At 38.6% G+C, this 20,531-nt stretch overlaps 10 protein-coding genes across 10 annotated transcripts; 5 read left to right on the forward strand and 5 right to left on the reverse strand.

Annotated features, from left to right (window-relative positions):
• The first annotated feature begins 2,916 nt into the window (after positions 1–2,916).
• LOC132192617 (histone H1-III-like) lies at positions 2,917–4,373 on the forward strand. Its single transcript, XM_059612656.1, has one exon. It carries the CDS (start codon positions 2,939–2,941, stop codon positions 3,566–3,568), a length of 630 nt encoding a protein of 209 aa, XP_059468639.1. The 5' UTR covers positions 2,917–2,938; the 3' UTR covers positions 3,569–4,373.
• A 1,174-nt stretch (positions 4,374–5,547) lies between these two features.
• Positions 5,548–5,991, reverse strand: LOC132193063 (histone H4). The gene has a single exon (XM_059613429.1). The coding sequence runs from the start codon at positions 5,972–5,974 to the stop codon at positions 5,663–5,665; it is 312 nt and encodes a 103-aa protein (XP_059469412.1). The 5' UTR covers positions 5,975–5,991; the 3' UTR covers positions 5,548–5,662.
• Positions 5,992–6,175: 184 nt separating this feature from the next.
• Positions 6,176–6,962, forward strand: LOC132193056 (histone H3). The gene has a single exon (XM_059613421.1). The coding sequence runs from the start codon at positions 6,181–6,183 to the stop codon at positions 6,589–6,591; it is 411 nt and encodes a 136-aa protein (XP_059469404.1). The 5' UTR covers positions 6,176–6,180; the 3' UTR covers positions 6,592–6,962.
• Positions 6,963–8,767: 1,805 nt separating this feature from the next.
• LOC132193061 (histone H2B) lies at positions 8,768–9,159 on the reverse strand. The gene has a single exon (XM_059613427.1). The coding sequence runs from the start codon at positions 9,147–9,149 to the stop codon at positions 8,775–8,777; it is 375 nt and encodes a 124-aa protein (XP_059469410.1). The 5' UTR covers positions 9,150–9,159; the 3' UTR covers positions 8,768–8,774.
• A 217-nt stretch (positions 9,160–9,376) lies between these two features.
• On the forward strand, positions 9,377–10,087 carry LOC132193058 (histone H2A). Its single transcript, XM_059613424.1, has one exon. The coding sequence runs from the start codon at positions 9,403–9,405 to the stop codon at positions 9,775–9,777; it is 375 nt and encodes a 124-aa protein (XP_059469407.1). The 5' UTR covers positions 9,377–9,402; the 3' UTR covers positions 9,778–10,087.
• Positions 9,644–11,376, reverse strand: LOC132193055 (perlucin-like). Its single transcript, XM_059613420.1, has 4 exons — positions 11,306–11,376; positions 11,216–11,252; positions 10,993–11,157; positions 9,644–10,578 (listed from the first exon to the last, which is right to left on the reverse strand). The coding sequence occupies exons 1-4, from the start codon at positions 11,354–11,356 to the stop codon at positions 10,340–10,342; spliced, it is 492 nt and encodes a 163-aa protein (XP_059469403.1). The 5' UTR covers positions 11,357–11,376; the 3' UTR covers positions 9,644–10,339.
• A 1,374-nt stretch (positions 11,377–12,750) lies between these two features.
• LOC132193053 (uncharacterized) lies at positions 12,751–16,215 on the forward strand. Its single transcript, XM_059613419.1, has 3 exons — positions 12,751–12,986; positions 14,535–14,888; positions 15,290–16,215. The coding sequence occupies exons 1-3, from the start codon at positions 12,809–12,811 to the stop codon at positions 15,682–15,684; spliced, it is 927 nt and encodes a 308-aa protein (XP_059469402.1). The 5' UTR covers positions 12,751–12,808; the 3' UTR covers positions 15,685–16,215.
• A 580-nt stretch (positions 16,216–16,795) lies between these two features.
• Positions 16,796–17,461, reverse strand: LOC132193060 (histone H2A). Its single transcript, XM_059613426.1, has one exon. The coding sequence runs from the start codon at positions 17,439–17,441 to the stop codon at positions 17,067–17,069; it is 375 nt and encodes a 124-aa protein (XP_059469409.1). The 5' UTR covers positions 17,442–17,461; the 3' UTR covers positions 16,796–17,066.
• A 222-nt stretch (positions 17,462–17,683) lies between these two features.
• On the forward strand, positions 17,684–18,196 carry LOC132193059 (histone H2B). Its single transcript, XM_059613425.1, has one exon. It carries the CDS (start codon positions 17,695–17,697, stop codon positions 18,067–18,069), a length of 375 nt encoding a protein of 124 aa, XP_059469408.1. The 5' UTR covers positions 17,684–17,694; the 3' UTR covers positions 18,070–18,196.
• Positions 18,197–19,925: 1,729 nt separating this feature from the next.
• LOC132193057 (histone H3) lies at positions 19,926–20,348 on the reverse strand. The gene has a single exon (XM_059613422.1). The coding sequence runs from the start codon at positions 20,346–20,348 to the stop codon at positions 19,938–19,940; it is 411 nt and encodes a 136-aa protein (XP_059469405.1). The 3' UTR covers positions 19,926–19,937.
• Between the last annotated feature and the right edge of the window lie 183 nt (positions 20,349–20,531).

The raw sequence follows: 20,531 nt of genomic DNA on the forward strand, positions 1-20,531 counted from the left end.
TTAACACTGCACCTTTTTACCATTTAAGTGCGAAATACGCAAAAGCTTTTTATGGTTTTTACGTCATTTTGTTGCTAATCAACGAAATGTGTCTCATAACTTTCAAAACATACCATATATTTTCAATTCGACAAGTCACAAAAATTATCCAGCGACATAAAATTAAAATACCGTGGCCCTATATAATAAAAAATGCGCGTATAATCTGACTAAAAAGTATTTATTATTTTGGAATTTCTCCCATCCTTATTGTAAAATTGATTATTTAAAATATACGATTTTTAACAACATCAGCATTTTACGCTTAAAAATTCAACTCACTTTTGGGTTTAAAGAAAAGCTTATTTTGGCAATATCTTTTTGACTTATTGTGGAATTTGCTGCTGATAAGAAACAACATTCTCAAGGCTAAACAATTTTATTTTAACCTCCTTTTACGTACTGCGTTGTCGAAGACGATAAATACTTTAAAAGCTGTTGTTGCGTCAGCTGCCTTTTTATCTGTTAAAATAATACATGTCATAACAAAACTTAAAACACACATTCAAAGTTATTTTCTTATTGCTGGATAATTTATTTTTCTATTTAAACTAAAATTTATTGTAATTTATAATGCACCTCATATCGAAGTAAGAAAGCTGGAAGAAAGTAAGTTTATTAATTAAAGTTGAAATGGTTTGAACCATGAAATTGATTAATTAATAATATTTTATCATAATTTATTTTCCCACATCATAATTTAATTAAAAGCTTATAAATAATAACATTTTTACCAGTTCAATTTTTAAAACTAAGTTATGAAAAATTCGTTATGCAGTAGTTCATTTATGAATTTATAAAACTAAAATTTTGCACACGAGTGTTCAAGCTATGCAAACCGCAAGGCTTGTATGTCAAGCAGGTGGCCTACGTTCGTTTACCTTAAATTTAAACTTATGGTGCTTCTGATGGAGAACGATGGAAAACTTCAACCACAAAATTTTTAGGTGATGGCTGGCTTCCAGCTTTTTTTTATGTTTTATCGGTTGTATTTTATTGTATGTACCTTGATTTTTACAAATTTTCATAGTGCATAACAAGCAGACGTGCTCTTTTGGAAATCTTCTTTCGACATTTTTGAGAAAAACAAAACCGAATTCATTTAAAATTTATTGAATCTTCCGGAATCTTTGATAGTACACTAAAAATTTGTATATATTATAAAAAAAAAATAGTTAAAAGTTGCAATGCCAATAAAAGATGTTATTATTTATTTAGTAAATTATTCTACCAAGAACGCACTTATTTCTAAGCAGAATAGTTAGGAAACCTCGGCTTGATCACTTCAGATAATTGAATTTTTTTTTATGGAATTTCCAGTTGAGCCGTTGAAATAATGATGGATGGTGGGGTTTTCCTCCGTTTCATAAATTTTTATGTTGGCAAAAACAGCGTTGACTAGAGTTTTAGCAGCCCTATTACACGAGATAAAATATTAAAAAAAAAAAAAAAAAAACGCACATTAACTTTATGCAAAGAGAAATATAGCGGCTATAAAAAAAAACAATTTTAAACTAATAAAGTGACACCTATTTTATATCTCCCTGTTTTACATAATAAGAATGAGTTTGAAATAGGACTGCAGAGTTTTTTTTTGCAAACTAGTCATGATGTTTTTTTTTTTTTTTAATATATTCATATGACATTAAAAGATATTTAGCAGTTGTTCATTTAAAAATTATTTTTTCATCTTCTAATATTTCAGTAGTTATAAGTTATAAATTATGAAAAAATAGCAATAGTAATATATTTAACAAAGTATAATGAGGGCTGACACACTTTCGCTCATTGCGCAACACGTTCCCTTCATATAATCACACAACCTCTCGTTGGCTATATTAAGCATATATTAATATATATTTAGCCTTGTAAATTAGTTTTATAAACTGAAATAATGATTTCAGTCACACAATAAATATTAATGAAGAAAAAATATTTCGTTTGAGTAACAAAGTAAAATAATGTATAGAGTGCATGAGCCCACTTATAAAAAAGTGTTGATAAATTGTTACTCACAATTAGAGAATTAAATGATTAGTATTCAATAAATTGGTTTTATTTTTCCCTTAAGTACTTTTAATTTTATCAAGATAAGTAACTAGCATCGCTATTCTGGGAAAACTGATTTTAAATCGAAATTTTCCTTCCTCGACGAATGAAGTAAACAGATTTTGTGACGCTGTTACCAAGCGCTCTCCATCCGCACTATTAACATGGTGCGCGACGTCTTTTTAGCTTTTCTGCACCTTGCAAAGGGTTTTATGCAGTCGGGACATTCGTCCGAGCAAATAATGTTCCTCGGATTGCAATTCACGAGTCGGATGGAAAAAATTTGCACAGAAAGTCAATTAAATTCGGTGCTCTAATTCTGCATTAGAGTTTGCATGGAGCGCCGCGGTTGTTCGACCTGCCCGACTTTCGACCCGATTTAGGCACACTCAAATTCGAGTAGGTACCCAAAACTAGGTGTAAACACGTTCCTTGGGAACCCAAGTACCGATCGCGAACGAGAAAGGTGCCGACACGTATCGGCGAGTGGCCGATAAAGGCGAAATTCGGCATGTCGAGGCAAAACTTGCTTTCGCTTTTGCTCTTGGATTTGAAAATTGTTGACCGAAAAGTGGTTTGCTGAGTTTGATTTTTACTCGACCGGGTAGAGGGACTCGTGCTGCGTGTTTTGGGGCCCGAGTGGGCCCGTTGGGCCCTCGCGCGGGGCCGCGGCGAGACGGCAAAGTCGAAACAGAAACACGGAGAGAGCACTTTTCGAGCAACTTTCCGTGGATGTGGCGCGGCTCGGCGCGTGCGCGCTCGGAGCCTCGTACCTCGACTATATAAAGCGGAGCGTGTGGGGGCATGTCAGTTTTCGTTTGGAAAGCAACTCTCTCATCACTCACCTACCATGGCTGATACCGCACCCGCTGCTCCGGCACCCGCCAGCCCCACCAAGGCGAAGAAGCCGAAGGCCGCCAAGACCGGCGCCAAGAAGGTCGTGCCGACGCACCCGCCGACCGCCCAGATGGTCAACGCCGCCATCAAGAACCTGAAGGAGCGTGGAGGCTCTTCTCTGCAGGCCATCAAGAAGTACATCGCTGCCACGTACAAGATCGACGCCGAGAAGTTGGCTCCGTTCATCCGCAAGTACCTCAAGTCTGCCGTCACCGCCGGCAAACTGGTACAGACCAAGGGCAAGGGCGCGTCCGGCTCGTTCAAGCTGAGCGCCGCCGCCCCGAAGAAGGAAAAGGTCGTCAAGCCCAAAAAGCCGGCCGCCGAGAAGAAGGCCAAGAAGCCCAAGAGCCCCAAGAAGACCGCCGTCAAGAAGGTGACCAAGCCAAAGAAGACCGTGGCCGAGAAGAAACCCGCTGCCGCCAAGAAGGTGGTCGCTGCCAAGAAGCCCAAGTCTCCGAAGAAGGACAAGAAGCCCAAGGCCGCCGCCGCCAAGCCCAAGACCCCCAAGGTCAAGAAGGTCGTCGCCAAGAAGCCCGCAGCCAAGAAAGCCGCCCCCAAGAAGGCTGCGGCCAAAAAGGCCTAAGCCACTCGTCAATTCCTCCCTAAATCGGCCCTTTTCAGAGCCACCAAATCTCTCAAATAAGAGCAATGCAAGCAATGGTTAAAATTTCCCAAGTTGATAATTATTAAATGATACTAATGATTCCGTAATTGATTTTAAATTCTCTATCAAAGTAATGAAGAAGTAAAATTTATCGACATAGGATGTGTTTATATTTAAAAGTAAAAATTTTTTTTCAATTTTTTTCAAATTAATATTCTCAGGTCTCCTTCGTTTCATTAATTCCCTTGAACTAAATGGCAATTTTTTATTTGTCTTAGCAAAATATATGAATGACAAATCTAATTTACAGCTGATCTACATAAACCTTCAAATTTGACCGCATCTCTCATCGCCATCAAGCACTGAAAGGTTTGCTTATATTTTCGACAATTCTCATAAGAATAGAATAAAAAAATTAAATTCTAGCCTTTTACATCAATTCAAACCTCCAACCGCTTTCAATAAAATCAGATACGATCGGAGAAGATTGGGACGACATTTAATTAAAAATTATACTAATTTTCTAGATTCCACCTGATGTGAAAATTGTGAAATAATTTGAATTCATTTCTCATAAACATTGAGCTGGGAAAGGAGTAATTAAGGCCTCCTTATTGACATAGTCAAATTAAGTCTTTTCAACAATAGGAAATATTTTATAAATAATTGGAAAATTTAACAATCATTGTTGTAAAGACTTGATTTGACTACGTCAATAGGGAGTCCTTAACGAGAGCGCTTCTCGGCAGTCGCTTGCTTGAACCACGACAAACGCACGCTTGAATTTGTACCCCCCCTCCCCCCCCCCCCCCCCGAAGGTACATTCGATGAGCGACGGAATTCTCATAAAAAAAAATACTTGTTATCTCAAATAATATAAAAAAAAAAACTTAAAAAACTTTTAAGTTCACTAAATAATGAAAACATTGAAACGAATAATTGCGGGCCAAGTGATGCGCGGCGACGGCATCGATCGTCCATTTGCGCGGACTGCAAGAGTGAATTTGATTTATTTTTCTTATGCATTCCCTACAAAACATCGTTTTAAAACTGAATTCAAACATGTGTGATTACGAAAATTTATAATATAAGGAACAATAATCATTCACCATGCGAATTGCGAAGGGTGACCTTTTTGTACAACATTAATTAATCTTTGGCCACAAATTTGGATTATTCAATTCGTGCTCTATGAATTCTTATGTATTATAGTCTATAAAAAATAATCAGTGCATTGTTTGCTTGTTGCCGATTGTCGTACTCTGGAGTCGTATTCAGTCTTTTTAAGCCCCTAAACTCTCGTCGCCGTAATATTCACCGCATTTTTCAATACAGATTTTAAAATTTTGGGTAAATTAATAGGGCCCTTAATTAGCTTCTGTAGGTATTGAAAATTTATTATATGCTGTTAACAATTAATACAAAAAAATTAAAAAAAAATTGCGTCTGTAAAATTTATTGGTCTGGCCGCGGCATTTTGCGGTCTATCCTTTCTCGGCAGTTGCTCGATCGCTCTTTAGGGGCAAATCAACCCCGCCTTATGCGTATTGTGAGCACGCGATACCCAGTATAAGCCCTCTTAGCTGTTTCTTTTTTCTGTTCGCATTGTTCAAGAAGCGGAAATTATTGCAGCAAATTGCAATTTGAGTTTCATATTATGAAATAAATGCATAAATATTTCAAAACCGATGGATGAAAACCTATATTTAAAAAATAAATCATTTATTAATATATAAATTCGTCTTCACTGCATTACTGCCGCTGTTTTAAATAAACTAAGTTTTAATAAGTACCTTCTACATTGTCATTAATACATAATCGGGAATCTGAAAAACTTAACAATTTTATGTTCACATCATATGCCTCCAACTGTCTTAGTCGCACATTGTCGTTGCGGTAAACATCATGACGAGAAGATGTCAACAATTTGTGGAGTATATTGTTGGATATTCAATAATTTGATATAAATTTTTATTTAAAAAATATTTAATTGCTTAGGTATTCCGACTGGAGTTATTTGGGTGGCCCTTAAAAGGGCCGATTTTTCGCTGTTGCGTGTTGGGAGTGAACAGCTTAGCCGCCGAAGCCGTAGAGGGTGCGTCCCTGCCTCTTGAGGGCGTAGACGACGTCCATGGCGGTGACGGTCTTCCTCTTGGCGTGCTCGGTGTAGGTGACGGCGTCGCGGATCACGTTCTCAAGGAACACCTTGAGCACGCCGCGGGTCTCCTCGTAGATGAGGCCCGAGATACGCTTGACTCCGCCGCGGCGAGCCAGACGGCGGATGGCCGGCTTGGTGATGCCCTGGATGTTGTCACGCAGAACCTTGCGGTGACGCTTGGCGCCTCCCTTGCCGAGTCCCTTGCCTCCCTTTCCACGTCCGGTCATGTTGATTCTTGTTCAGAGTTGCGATGAAACTGATACTACCTTAGAGTTTTCCCCCTCTATTTATACCAGTCGTCGAAAGCAACGGCGGGAAACAGGCCCCTTCCAACCGATTCCGGGCGCGGCAAAGTTGGCCGAGGGGGCGGAGCTAAAAATAGTATAAAACCAGCGGTCGCGGCAATAACTGGCATGTTTCATCTCGTCTCACCATGGCCCGTACGAAGCAAACCGCCCGCAAGTCGACCGGAGGAAAGGCCCCTCGCAAGCAGCTGGCCACCAAGGCAGCCCGCAAGAGCGCCCCTGCCACCGGAGGAGTCAAGAAGCCCCATCGCTACAGACCCGGCACGGTCGCCCTCCGCGAGATCCGTCGCTACCAGAAGAGCACCGAGCTGCTGATCCGCAAACTGCCCTTCCAGCGCCTCGTCCGTGAAATCGCCCAGGACTTCAAGACCGACCTGCGCTTCCAGTCGAGCGCCGTCATGGCCCTGCAGGAGGCCAGCGAGGCCTACCTGGTCGGCCTCTTCGAGGACACCAACCTGTGCGCCATCCACGCCAAGCGCGTCACCATCATGCCCAAGGACATTCAGCTGGCCCGCCGCATCCGCGGAGAGCGTGCTTAAGCTTCATGCTAACCACCGTTAAATCGGCCCTTTTCAGGGCCACCACTCAAATCCAGTGAAATTTCTGAGCAATGAAATTTTAATAACTATAATAACCTCAATACCATAGACAGAAAAAAGTAAAATATTAACCGCAGTACCCTTTATTCCCTTGTCAGAGAAGAGACCCATTGAGACTGCTTGCTTGAGATCATTGGTATTTGTAGGTCTTGAGTCTCGACGGGTCTCAGAAACTTAGTAACTTTATCATCGCTTATGTTACACATCGGTCCTAGTGGGTTTTGGAACCATATAGGCTAATATTTTTTTTTATTATGCAATATTATTTTGTTTGAATTCATTTTAGTTTTGATGTATCATAAAGTCAACTTAATACACATCTATCTTAATAAAATATAAGTTTAATTTTTTAATTCATATTATCTCCACTTATGTAGAGAGATATAATTTATTTTAGTTCATGAAACGTTGACACTTATTCAAAATTCAAAGTTTCTAAATGAAATTGATTAATTTTGGCGACTCTTCTATTTATTATTTTGATCAGTATTTCCAAAAAAGTCATGGTATAAAAAAATGTTTCACAATGTATTACTTAATTTTCAATTACTATATATAAGTGTATATCAGTATTATTGCTCTTTATTGACTTATAAAGATAAATCCAATAGGTTGCTATAGGTATGGAAGTAAGATTTTTATATAAAATTGTTAATATATTAATATAATAATTGAAAATGAAGTAAAAAAAATCAGAGACATTATTTGATTCTATGATTTTGTTAGAAAATGCTGATAAATCATAAATAGAAGAGTTGCCAAAAATAATCAATTTAGTTTAGAAACTGAATCAAAGAGGACAAATGATTTTTGATTAAGTGTCAACGTTTCATGAACAAAAGTAAATTATAAATGTATTACATATAAGTTAATATGAATTAAATAAAAATTTAACTTATAGAATTTTATAATCAAATGTTAATTAAGTTGATAAAATTTATGATTGTTAACAATTAACAAAATTAAATAAGTTCACATTACATAAACATTAAACTGAAACTTATATTAAGATTGGTGTGTATTAAATTTTTGTTGGCAGACCAATTTGTTTTTATAATCCTCTCCGCACTTTTCATTTGCTGCTTCAATTCGTTTTGTTAAAGGTATAAATTATATTTTCAATTTTTACACAACATTCAATGTAATGCATGAGAATTATTTTTTATACAATAAAAACTTTCTCATGAAATATTTCAAAAACAATTTGCAAATCTATAAATTTCAGAACAAAATTGCTTTAAAAAATAAAATTGAGCATCAAGTATCATTTAAAACATGATTCTCCAATCAAAGCAAAGCTGTCATCATTTTAAACAATAATAAATTACTTTTTATAGTATTTATATTAAAAGCGATATCTCCGCATAAATTCTATTCTCGGCGGCGGCGAGCGCTAACATCCCAAAAACAAAATCAGACTCCTGGCGTCCCAAAAAAAGCGACCGTTATTTCGTGCTTCATGAGCAGATGCTAAAAAACTACTGGGGGCGGAAAAGAGACGGAGGCACAGCAAGCGCATGTTGCTCGGAAGTCGAAAGAGCTGCAAGCGCCAAAAATTTGCGAGTTCGCGCGCACTTTGTATTTTGTCTCCGAAAAGATAATAAAATGGGTGGCGCAATGGTTTTCTCAATTGCTCCTGCTGGCATAATTTTATGACAAAATGCGAATATTACTTTTTGGGGGTCACATTTTTGCACCTACTTCCCAGTAAATAATTGTCGTATTCTCTAAAATAAAAGTTTTCGCAAAGTACTATCAAAATAAGTGCCGCTAGCTTTTGCATTGTTTGGAAAAGTTATTTAAAATGTAACGTGACGTTCTTCACAATTTGAACTAAATAAAGTACAAGAATAAAAATGAATCGAAAATTCAAAAAAATACTAACAAAAAGTAACAGAACAACAATGCTGAACATGGAAATATTGCTTATGTTAGACTTCCGCGCTTACGTAATAAAGATATGGTGGTTCTTTTAATTTTATTTAACATTATAATGCAGCGCGCTATAATTTGTGGTTTAATCTTAAACTATTCAGATATCAAATATTTGTTATTGCTTCGTAACTTTACTTGAATGTTTTGGGTGGCCCTGAAAAGGGCCGATTTTGGATGCCGTTAGCGACTTATTTGGAGCTGGTGTACTTGGTCACGGCCTTGGTTCCCTCAGAGACGGCGTGCTTGGCCAACTCTCCGGGCAGGAGGAGACGCACGGCGGTCTGGATCTCCCGGGAGGTGATGGTGGAGCGCTTGTTGTAGTGGGCGAGACGGCTGGCCTCGGAGGCGATGCGCTCGAAGATGTCGTTGACGAACGAGTTCATAATGCTCATGGCCTTGCTCGAGACGCCGGTGTCGGGGTGGACCTGCTTCAACACCTTGTAGATGTAGATGGCGTAAGACTCCTTCCTGCGCTTCCTCTTGCCCTTCTTGTCAGACTTGCTGATGTTCTTCTGGGCTTTGCCAGACTTCTTGGCGGCCTTTCCAGAGGTTTTGGGTGGCATGGTGAGTGCGGTTCAGTCCAAACTGATGCTCGACCCTCGGTCGGTCGCAGTTTATATACAACACGCCTGGAGTGTGACGCGAGCCGATCGCAGCGCCACGCTGGTTTCAACGTCGCTGATTGGCTCGGAGGGCGCTGCCGCTCTCATCGACCCGTTTCGCGCCCCACTCCGGCTCGTCGGTACATAAACAAGCTGCCGTCGTTCCAAAGGCATCTGTTTCGTCGACCCCGCCGCAACACTCAACTAACTCATCATGTCTGGACGTGGAAAGGGAGGAAAGGTGAAGGGAAAGGCAAAGACCCGCTCCAGCCGTGCCGGACTTCAGTTCCCCGTGGGCAGAATCCACCGTCTGCTGAGGAAGGGCAACTACGCCGAGCGCGTCGGTGCCGGCGCCCCCGTCTACCTGGCCGCCGTCATGGAGTACTTGGCCGCTGAAGTCCTCGAGTTGGCCGGCAACGCCGCCCGCGACAACAAGAAGTCGAGAATCATCCCCCGTCACTTGCAGCTCGCCATCCGCAACGACGAGGAGTTGAACAAGCTGCTCTCCGGCGTCACCATCGCCCAGGGAGGTGTCCTGCCCAACATCCAGGCCGTCCTCCTGCCCAAGAAGACCGACAAGAAGGCATAAGCACCAGTCTTCGAAAATCGGCCCTTTTCAGGGCCACCCAAATCACTCAAATAAGAATGCATAAGCAATGCTATCATATTTTTTGTTATTCATTATCAGTCGACGGAAAAAAAATTTAAACAATCATGAATTTTTAAAAGAAGAATATTAGGAATAAATAAGCTGTATCTGAGTGTTTGTAGAATCTTCTCATAGCAACACTGAATTTGTTTGCGATGGAATTGAATGGTATACATTAAAAGTAACATCTTTTGGAGAGGGCCATCAATAGTTACACATTTTATAAATTTATTCTCACACAATGAGTCATTTAAATATATTTAATGCGGTAATATAATTTATATACTAATATTTAACACATCTTTTGGTAGCAGCCTTTAATAATTAAATTTTTTTTTAATTCATATTGTTTAATTTCATTTCATCGACTATTTTCTGTTAAGCTTCTTAATTCATACATTATCCACGTTCCACGTTATGAGTATTTTTTTTCCTGTGAATTTTCATTCTTCATCGCCTTCCTGGAGATTTCTTATGATAATTGATAATGTTTCTTGATTTTTCAGCTTTCCTCTTTCTCGCAAAAGTAGGAAAGGGATTCCTCGTTGCACACATAGTCGTACCATCCGCCGAGCTCGACGCTAAACCCGATGCAGTGCTTCACGGTGTCGCTGAACCCTAGCGTCGGTTGCGATTTGGACCAGTGGAAATTGGTCACCTCTTCTCCACTTGACTCCCACACCCACCGCGTCGAACCGGCCTCTTTCACGGCACTCGTCCAGAAGTTACCCCAGTAAACGCCTTTAAATCATATATATTTTATTAATGATTACTTTATTTTGATCGTATATATTTTCACCTCAATGTTATAAAATTAATTAAATGCAAATTTCATATCAACGTACGTTACATTTTAATCATTTATAGTGAATATGGTTAGAGGTGGAAAACTTGAATTTTTATAACGTTCGATCGCTACTCTGCCAATTTTTTTTTATATAACTCTCTGTTTTCAGGATGAGGTAAAAGTTTTTGATGAGAATGAATAATTATAAAAGAAACTTGAGGATCAGTCATTTATGATTTGAGACAGGTTTGCAAAAATTAAAAATCTTGTTTGAAAATAAATTGATTTGTGCCCCATCTTAGAAATTAATATTAATTCATTATATATAGTTTTGAAATTGAATATTTAATAAGTAATTAAATTAATACCATTTATGAGAATCCAAAGCTTGACGGCCTCCCATTCGCCGTCAGTTTCAATCGACAGCAAATGCATTCCTGCCAACTCGCACTGACGAACTGCCTCTGATCGCATGTTGTATGGATTGCTATAGTCCACCATGTAGTTCTCCCCCAACAAATAACTATAGTCAACTGTTTAACAAATTTGAAGTATCAATCAATTTTTCAGTGATTTAATTTTCTCTGTTACCTTTGTTATTCAGACTGGCGCTTTCCCCACAGTGCGACTAAAACAAAATTGATTTTCAAAATTTCCTGTTGTCATATTTGAATTACGCACCTCCATGAGGAAAAAGACAATCGCGACGAGAAAGACGTTTTTCGCTATCATCGTTGACACACAATGAGTGATTAACTCAGCCAAGATTAATCAAAATATGTTCCTTTATACGCCCAACTTATCACATGTCTGCGTGTGAATCTCCTATTGATAAAATCACTGGTGGGTTTTTCGCGCGGGTGCCAAGATAAAGCAAAAATGAGAATACAATGGCAAGCCGCCATGAGCACAAGTGATTGAAATCTCATAAAAATCAAAATTGACCTGGTTTGTCTGCGATTTGATGAAGCTATATACAAATTAGTCTAAACGTTTTGTTAAAAAAAATGCAAAAGCTCAAAATTAAATTTAAAAAATAGACTTCCCAGAATATTTTTTGTTTTTAATTATTCGCCGTGTTTGTAGAAATACAGAGCAAAATAAGTTACCTTTTTATTTGTTTTATTTTATAATAAAAAGCAAAGATTTTATTTTAACTAATGTTATACTATTTTCATGAATTAAATTAAATGTAAGCCTTCAGGAAAAAACCTTTTAATTGCTTGTTGTACATTTAATAATTTTAAAATTTTGTAATTTCTCAAAATTTATAATATTGTTATTGTAAATATTGTAATTGTTTTTCTCTCTTAATGTGACTAAAATGTATAATAACTTTGAATGTATGATCAATGTATCTCGATATGGGCAGCAAAAAATGTCTCTGTGATATATCAATAAACATCATTTATTATCAACTAAATATATTATAATTATATACTAGACAATGTGAAACACAAAGTCCTTTGAAATGTAAAAAATTCAAAAGGCATCTTTGACGTTTTAAAAGAAACCAAAAATATTTTATTTTTAAAATTTCAAATTTGCGGACAATGCAATTGGAAATTGTAGATATAGTGTTATAGGTCTTTGTATTAGCATCTGCAAAATCACATTTTTTAGCTCAAAAATACAAAAATTCACAGAACATGCGCTCGCATCTCCGTTATCAATCAATCTCTGGTAACAACAAAACAAAAAGCACAGAGTGAGATACCCTCCGATTGAAAAAGCGAGACATGTTTTCGATTACAAATAAAAATTAGGTTACGCAGCTAAAATGCACTCTCTTATCTTTGAATACTTAACAAAAAAAGACAAATCATTATGCTCAATACTTTGATAATTTTAATAACTGAAAGATACACAAACGTGTATATTTAAAAAAAAAAAACAATTGTTCAATTTCATAAAACCTTTTAAATATTTATTAGAAAAGTAGATTTTTTAAATCAAAACTGATGCTCGACACGTGCCACGAAGAGAGTGCATTGGATTGTTTTATATGTAATGGGAAAAAAGACCCTCACCACAGTTCGGATTCTGCGAGACAATTTTTTCCCGTCTCTCTTGTTTCCAGTGTGCGTTTCGAGTTGCGCTGTTTCCTGTCTGTCGCGCGCCTCCTCCGTCCCACGTGGTGTCCTCAGCACCTCTCATAACTAGACAGTCGCCCTCCTGAGCAACATGCAACTCTCGCTGCTGGTGGTGCTGTTGGTGCCCATTTGGGGACACGAGGCCGCCTCCGTCCCTGACTTCCTCAAGTATATCGCCGACCAGAAGTACAGCCCCGAACTGGGGTTGTTGGCCCCCGGCTCCTGGCACCCCACGGCCCTCTCCGTCGCACCATTTAACCTCATCTCAAGTAAGACTTTTCAATTTATGTGAAAAATAAACAATATGAATAAGATTTAATAGACTATAATACAAATAAAATTAGTAAAACTTAAAATATGTAATGCTTTTCTTTAAACATAACAATTTTACATAACCGTAAATATCAAAATGCTGAACTGTATAATTAATGTTATTTTTATAATTATTATTAAATACTCTTTTACTTTTACTTTTTTGCATTATCTTATTTAATCAAGATACGCTGTTTTGTATTGTTTACTATTATTTTTATAACTAAACAATTAATTTATTTGTTTAATTGTTTAAATTCACGATTGTTATCAAATAATCTAATACTACGAGTTTCAATTAAAACGCACAGTTTGCACAAACATTCTTGAATATTCTTTTTTGTTATGGTATTTTGTCGCGCCATTCATACACTCGGACACACGTTCGTATTATGTTGTATGTTTTGTTTGCTGAGTCAGGTCGACAGGTCATTTTACCTGTGTCGCAGTTGGCCGTGGGAAGCGCGAATCCGCTGAATATCTCGTTCTGCTCTTTTCTTATGCGTGCTAAGTCTCCCTCATTCATTTTCATTCATATGGCAGTGAAATTGCAAATCAACAAATTTGCTCCGTTTGACGTCAGTGGGCCTACTTGAAATGCAAATTAACCAAATTAATCGCACTTACTAAGGCGTTAGAATACTGAATTCAAAAGTACACCTTTTTGCCACGAATTATTAGCATGTTTGTAATATTGTAGCGCGCAAAACAATGCACACGTGCGTTAGATAGACAAACAGAAGTGACCTCAATTGAAATTTCCTATTTTCTATTACCTATAAATATAAAATTAAATCATTTAATATAAATTACAAATTTTATAAAGGGTCCTATATTTGTGTCACAATTTGAATATGAAAAAAAATAATCTAAAGGAAAAAAAATTGTCTTCCAAAAGTAGAATTTTGAAAGCAGCTCAAATCTGATAAATAAATATTGCTGAGTTTATGTAACTCATCGAAGTCATCGATTTAGAAAATGCATAAATGGTCTCTACATTATTGCGTCCCATTTATGTCTGGCAAAAATTTATAATAAAATAATTGTTTGGGGGGGGGGGGCCATGGAGAATTTTTTTTACCTCAACACATAATTAATTTTGAAATTGAAAGGGGTGAGAATTTTGAAATTTCAACTTGGGAACGATAGATTGTTTTGACTTTATCAGATTAAAAAATGGAATGAATATCAAGGAATTTTTTAATATCTTTTATTTTAGTCATATAGTAAATTAATAAATAATTATTGTATTAAATTTATATATAACAAAAATTTTCATTGGATTATACTAAATAGTGTCGCAAACTGCGACTGACCTAATTGTTGTTGTTGTTTTTTTTTTTAATTTAAAACAACCCATCTAGAAGATGAGAATAAAGCCTATTTTTCTTAACTTCCAATGATAATAATTAATCCTGTTTATTTTTAAAAACTTGCAATTAGTACAATTATTAGTATTATTGTTTTAAACAAAAAAATATAATTTTAATTTATACTTCCGCCAGATTTGCAGACTCTTTCAATGAAGTTCCTTGTTCCAAACGACGAGTGGAGCTTGAAAGAGCGGCGCGGGTGCACCCTGGTCTTCAGCCTCGTCCGAGGTTCGGCCAACGTGACGGTGACCGTAACCGGCGGGGGCACCGAGCAGCCATGGCAGCTGAGCAAGCGGGTCACTTGGGCCCACGATGAGTTCCTCCTGTTCAACCTGACTGAGAACGTCGACCCGCGCCACCAGAAGACGCTGACCCTGAGTCTGAAGGCCTGGAACGACGAAGGCCATCCCGTTGCCCCTGCCGACGCCGTCGTCATCGAGGGCCTTGCACGCGGGCCCCTCCTCCTCATCACTGAACTGGCAAAAGGTAAATAAAATATTTTAAGCGTGCATTCAAACGCAAATGTAGGCAACCTGCTCGACATAACAGCTTTACAGTTTGCATAACATAATATTGTTGTTTCTCAATCATGGTAGTTAAATTTAATTTTTGCTTCCATCCTATTTTTACTTACAGCATAAAAAACTGAAATAAACAAACAATTATATGAAATATAAATTATTTAATTCAAAATTAATTTGACTTTTACATTTTTTATTGTATTTATAAAATAAAACCTATCTCCCCACCAAAACGCACTCGCAATTAGTTCCACAATGTAAAAAAAGGTAATAATTAACATAAAATTAATTGGAAATTTTCGCAATTCATAAATTAAATTTTATGTAAAAAAAGTAAATTTGAATTTGAAACATCCGTGTTTCTAGGAGTGACCAGACTTCCAACTCGGCCCCGTCGGGTGCCACCACACAGGGAGACAATTACGCGCCACGAAATGCCCGGTTGCCAACTGGAGGACTGGGGGGTGACGGCCAGGCAACTTGGTTGGAACAACCTTGTGTACCCGACCAACGTGAGCCTCAACCTGTGCGTGGGTCAGTGTCCGCGGCCGATCCTGCACCCTGCCCTGAAGCCGTCGAGCCACGCGTTGGCCCGCAACCTGTTCAAGTCACGCAACTCGCGCGAATCATTCCACCACCCCGACGTGCAGTGCGTCCCTATCAGCTTCAACGTCATGCAACTCATCCTGGAAGTCGACGAGGGCGTCTACTCGGTCGTGGCCAGTAGAGATCTTTCCGCCGGCGACTGCGGATGCCGCTGACGTTTCAACCCGAGAACACGAAAAATTATTATTTCGCTTTTGATTTCTGGCACATTCGCAAATTTTCAATTTGAGAATTTGAGCTTTTCAAAGATATTTTGCATCATAATTTTGTCACCTAATTAAAAAGTAAAATAACTGCTTGTCTAGATTCTGATCTTTCCGAATTTGAGACACTTCGATTTCTGATTCACCCTATTTTACTAAAAATACATAATAATTATGCTAGTGTGTTATTTGTAGTGTGTACGAAAGGAAATATAAACATCAGTAGGGCATTTATATACTTTATAGATATAATTCTGTGTTAATTAAGACATTTTTAATTCAGGTCAGAATATAAGGATTTTATATTAATATTATGTTTAAGCCACAAATTTGAAAACAAAAAAATGGAAATTTTTCAATATTTGTTTGGCAATTGAAATTTTTCAAAGCAACCTAACTTGAATCTCATTTTGAGTTTACAACTTAATTTGATTAATAAATGTTTGTTTGTATTGGTATTAATAAAGATCGTTGAAATCACCCAATCAACCCTTCACTTGTGTCATATTTTAAGACCCATTAAATGAAGGTTAATATTAGATTAAAAGCTATACCAGACCATAATGAGAAAATCAACAAATTTCAGTTCTTAATCTTTTACCTGATCTGGGAAAGGTGAACCGCCTTTCATTAAAAAGGAATTCGTCCGAAAATGCATTTTCGGACTTCATCCCATAATTTGGAAATAGTCCGAACAAAATCGGAATTCATCCAAAAGGAAATAGGCCGGAAATGCCTTTTGTGCTTGTACAATGAGGAATCCCTCTCATACTTTTGCGAAAAAGAGGAAATCTGATAAATCAAGCAACATTGTGTATCATAAGAAATCTCCAGGAAGGCGAAGAAGAATGAAAATTCACAGGACCAAAAAGACTCATAACGTGGATAGTGTATGAATTAAGAAGCTTAACAGAAATTAGTTGAAGGAATGAAAATAAATTAAACCTATGAAGTATGAAATAAAAAAATTATTAAAGGCTCCTACCAAACCAAAAGATGCGCTAAATTAATTTACATATCATATATTTAAATGACTCGTTGCGGAAGAGGGAGAATAAATTTATTGAAATTTGTAACAACTATCGAAGGCTCTCTCTAAAAGATGTAACTTTAATTATAGCATTTAACAATTCCAATCCAAAAAAATATTTGCAATGAGATTCTACAATCAAACAGATACAGCTTAAATATTCTTAATATCAACTATTATAAATTCATGTTCTTTTCGACTCAATAGTTAATAAATAACATATAAACGTGATAGCATTGCTTATGCATTCTCATTTGAGTGATTTGGGTGGCCCTGAAAAGGGCCGATTTTCGAAGATTGGTGCTTATGCCTTCTTGTCGGTCTTCTTGGGCAGGAGGACGGCCTGGATGTTGGGCAGGACACCTCCCTGGGCGATGGTGACGCCGGAGAGCAGCTTGTTCAACTCCTCGTCGTTGCGGATGGCGAGCTGCAAGTGACGGGGGATGATTCTCGACTTCTTGTTGTCGCGGGCGGCGTTGCCGGCCAACTCCAACACTTCAGCGGCCAAGTACTCCATGACGGCGGCCAGGTAGACGGGGGCGCCGGCACCGACGCGCTCGGCGTAGTTGCCCTTCCTCAGCAGACGGTGGATTCTGCCCACGGGGAACTGAAGTCCGGCACGGCTGGAGCGGGTCTTTGCCTTTCCCTTCACCTTTCCTCCCTTTCCACGTCCAGACATGATGAGTTGGTTGCGTGTTGCGGCGGGGTCGACGAAACAGATGCCTTAGAAACGACGGCAGCTTATTTATGTACCGACGAGCCGGAGTGGGGCGCGAAACGGGTCGATGAGAGCGGCAGCGCCCTCCGAGCCAATCAGCGACGTTGAAACCAGCGTGGCGCTGCGATCGGTTCGCGTCGCACTCCAGCCGTGTTGTATATAAACTGCGACCGACCGAGGGTCGAGCATCAGTTTGGACTGAACCGCACTCACCATGCCACCCAAAACCTCTGGAAAGGCCGCCAAGAAGTCTGGCAAAGCCCAGAAAAACATCAGCAAGTCTGACAAGAAGGGCAAGAGGAAGCGCAGGAAGGAGTCGTACGCCATCTACATCTACAAGGTGTTGAAGCAGGTCCACCCCGACACCGGCGTCTCGAGCAAGGCCATGAGCATCATGAACTCGTTCGTCAACGACATCTTCGAGCGCATCGCCTCCGAGGCCAGCCGTCTCGCCCACTACAACAAGCGCTCCACCATCACCTCCCGGGAGATCCAGACCGCCGTGCGTCTCCTCCTGCCCGGAGAGTTGGCCAAGCACGCCGTCTCTGAGGGAACCAAGGCCGTGACCAAGTACACCAGCTCAAAATAAGTCGCAAACGGCATCCAAAATCGGCCCTTTTCAGGGCCACCCAAAACATTCAAGTAAAGTTACGGAGCAATAACAAATATTTGATATCTAAATCAGTAATATCAGTATAAGATAGAACAACATAATATGGCGCATTGCATTGCATTATAATGTTGAATAAAATTAAAATAATGAACTACATATCTTTGCACTAATTAGCATGTAGCTTTTCCATGTTCAGCAACTTCAGCATTATTTGTCCTGTTACACGGAGAATGTAATTTTTTTTTTTTTAAAGTTTCTATTTTATTTTCTTGAACTTTATTATTTAGTCTTTAGTCTCAATTGTTTAATTGATAAGAACGTCACGTTACATTTTAAATACCTTTTCTTAACAATGCAGAAGCTACCGTTACTAAATTTGTTGCTACTTAAAAAAATTTATAATTTCAGGAAATACGTCAATTCGGTCAATTATTTACCGGGAAGTAGGTGCAAAAATTGAATCCCGACAAAAGCAAGCAATATTGCTCACATAATATAATTTTCGGTATTAATATTTTAGTTTTTATTTTCTAATAATCTTTATTAATTCTATTCCTGCTGAAAATATAAAGTGCGCGCGAACTCACAAATTTTTGGCGCTTGCAGCTCTTTCGACTTCCGAGTAACATGCGCCTGCTGTGCCTCCGTCTCTTTTACGCCCCCAGTAGTTTTTTTAGCATCTGCTCATGAAGTACGAAATAACGGTCGCTTTTTTTTGGGAAGCCGGGAGTCTGACTTTCAAACGCTTGTTTTTAAGATGTTAGTGCTCGCCGCCGCCGAGAATAAAATTTATGCGGAGATATCGCTTTTAATTTTATACTTTAAAAATTAATTTATTATTGTTTAAATTGATGACAGCTTTGATTGGGGAATCATGTTTTAAATGATGCTTGATTCTCAATTTTTTTTAAAGCAATTTTGTGAGAGAGTTTTTGTTGTATAATAAATAATTATTATGCTCATTCATTACATTGACTGTTGTGTAAAAATTGAAAATATAATTTATACTTTTTACTGAACAAATTGAAGCAGCAAATGAAAAGCGCGGAGAGAAGGATGATACATTATAAATACAATTCCAACAATTTGATCAGCCAACAAAAATGTGCCATTGGAATCGGATTCCCAAATTTTTTTGAACTTAATAAATTATTGCCAGAAGATTGAGCGGGGAAAATTCTTAATACTTGAAAATAAGATATAGACGAAAGTACTATACTCGTAGTACGTACAAGTTTAGTTTGTGCTTGTGGTGAAACAAAATGAACACAATGAAAATGAATAGTAATAGTACATACTAATAGTTGAACTTTTGTCTAGGGTCTATGAAATTTTAAAAAAATTATTTTAAAAAAAAAATGTTTCCGCCAAAAACAATTATTTAAAAGAATCTAATTGTAATATATAAAACTTAATAAAACATATTTTAAAACTACCATATTAATTAATTATAAACTAAGTAAGTATTATTGTAAAACATGGTTAATTAAATAATTTATTTAATTTATAAATTATTAAAAAAAGTAGCTAAATTAATATATTTTGATGAATGCCATTGCTAGGAGTAGGAGTAGAAACCATGAAAACGAACTGTTTTATCTTGTTTTTACACAGCATTAATACCACAAATCTCCACGTAGCAAGCACTTTGCATAAAATATTGTCTTATTATGATGGGTATTGCAGTTAATTGGGTTCCGTAACTATTAACTATTAATATTCTGGCTTGGGTGGTTACTGGTTTGTTGGTTATATTAAATTTGCATTTAGCATTGCTCAGAAGTTTCACTGGATTTGAGTGGTGGCCCTGAAAAGGGCCGATTTTACGGTGGTTAGCACGAAGCTTAAGCACGCTCTCCGCGGATGCGGCGGGCCAGCTGGATGTCCTTGGGCATGATGGTGACGCGCTTGGCGTGGATGGCGCACAGGTTGGTGTCCTCGAAGAGGCCGACCAGGTAGGCCTCGCTGGCCTCCTGCAGGGCCATGACGGCGCTCGACTGGAAGCGCAGGTCGGTCTTGAAGTCCTGGGCGATTTCACGGACGAGGCGCTGGAAGGGCAGTTTGCGGATCAGCAGCTCGGTGCTCTTCTGGTAGCGACGAATCTCGCGGAGGGCGACCGTGCCGGGTCTGTAGCGATGGGGCTTCTTGACTCCTCCGGTGGCAGGGGCGCTCTTGCGGGCTGCCTTGGTGGCCAGCTGCTTGCGAGGGGCCTTTCCTCCGGTCGACTTGCGGGCGGTTTGCTTCGTACGGGCCATGGTGAGACGTGATGAAACATACTAGATACTGCCGCGACCGCTGGTTTTATACTATTTTTAGCTCCGCCCCCTCGGCCAACTTTGCCGCGCCCGGAATCGGTTGGAAGGGGCCCGTTTCCCGCCGTTGCTTTCGACGACTGGTATAAATAGAGGGGGATAACTCTATGGCAGTATCAGATTCAT

The sequence above is a fragment of the Neocloeon triangulifer genome, unplaced genomic scaffold (assembly GCF_031216515.1).
Source record: "Neocloeon triangulifer isolate White Clay Creek 2 clone unplaced genomic scaffold, ASM3121651v1 ptg000003l, whole genome shotgun sequence".
Lineage (NCBI taxonomy): Eukaryota > Metazoa > Arthropoda > Insecta > Ephemeroptera > Baetidae > Neocloeon > Neocloeon triangulifer.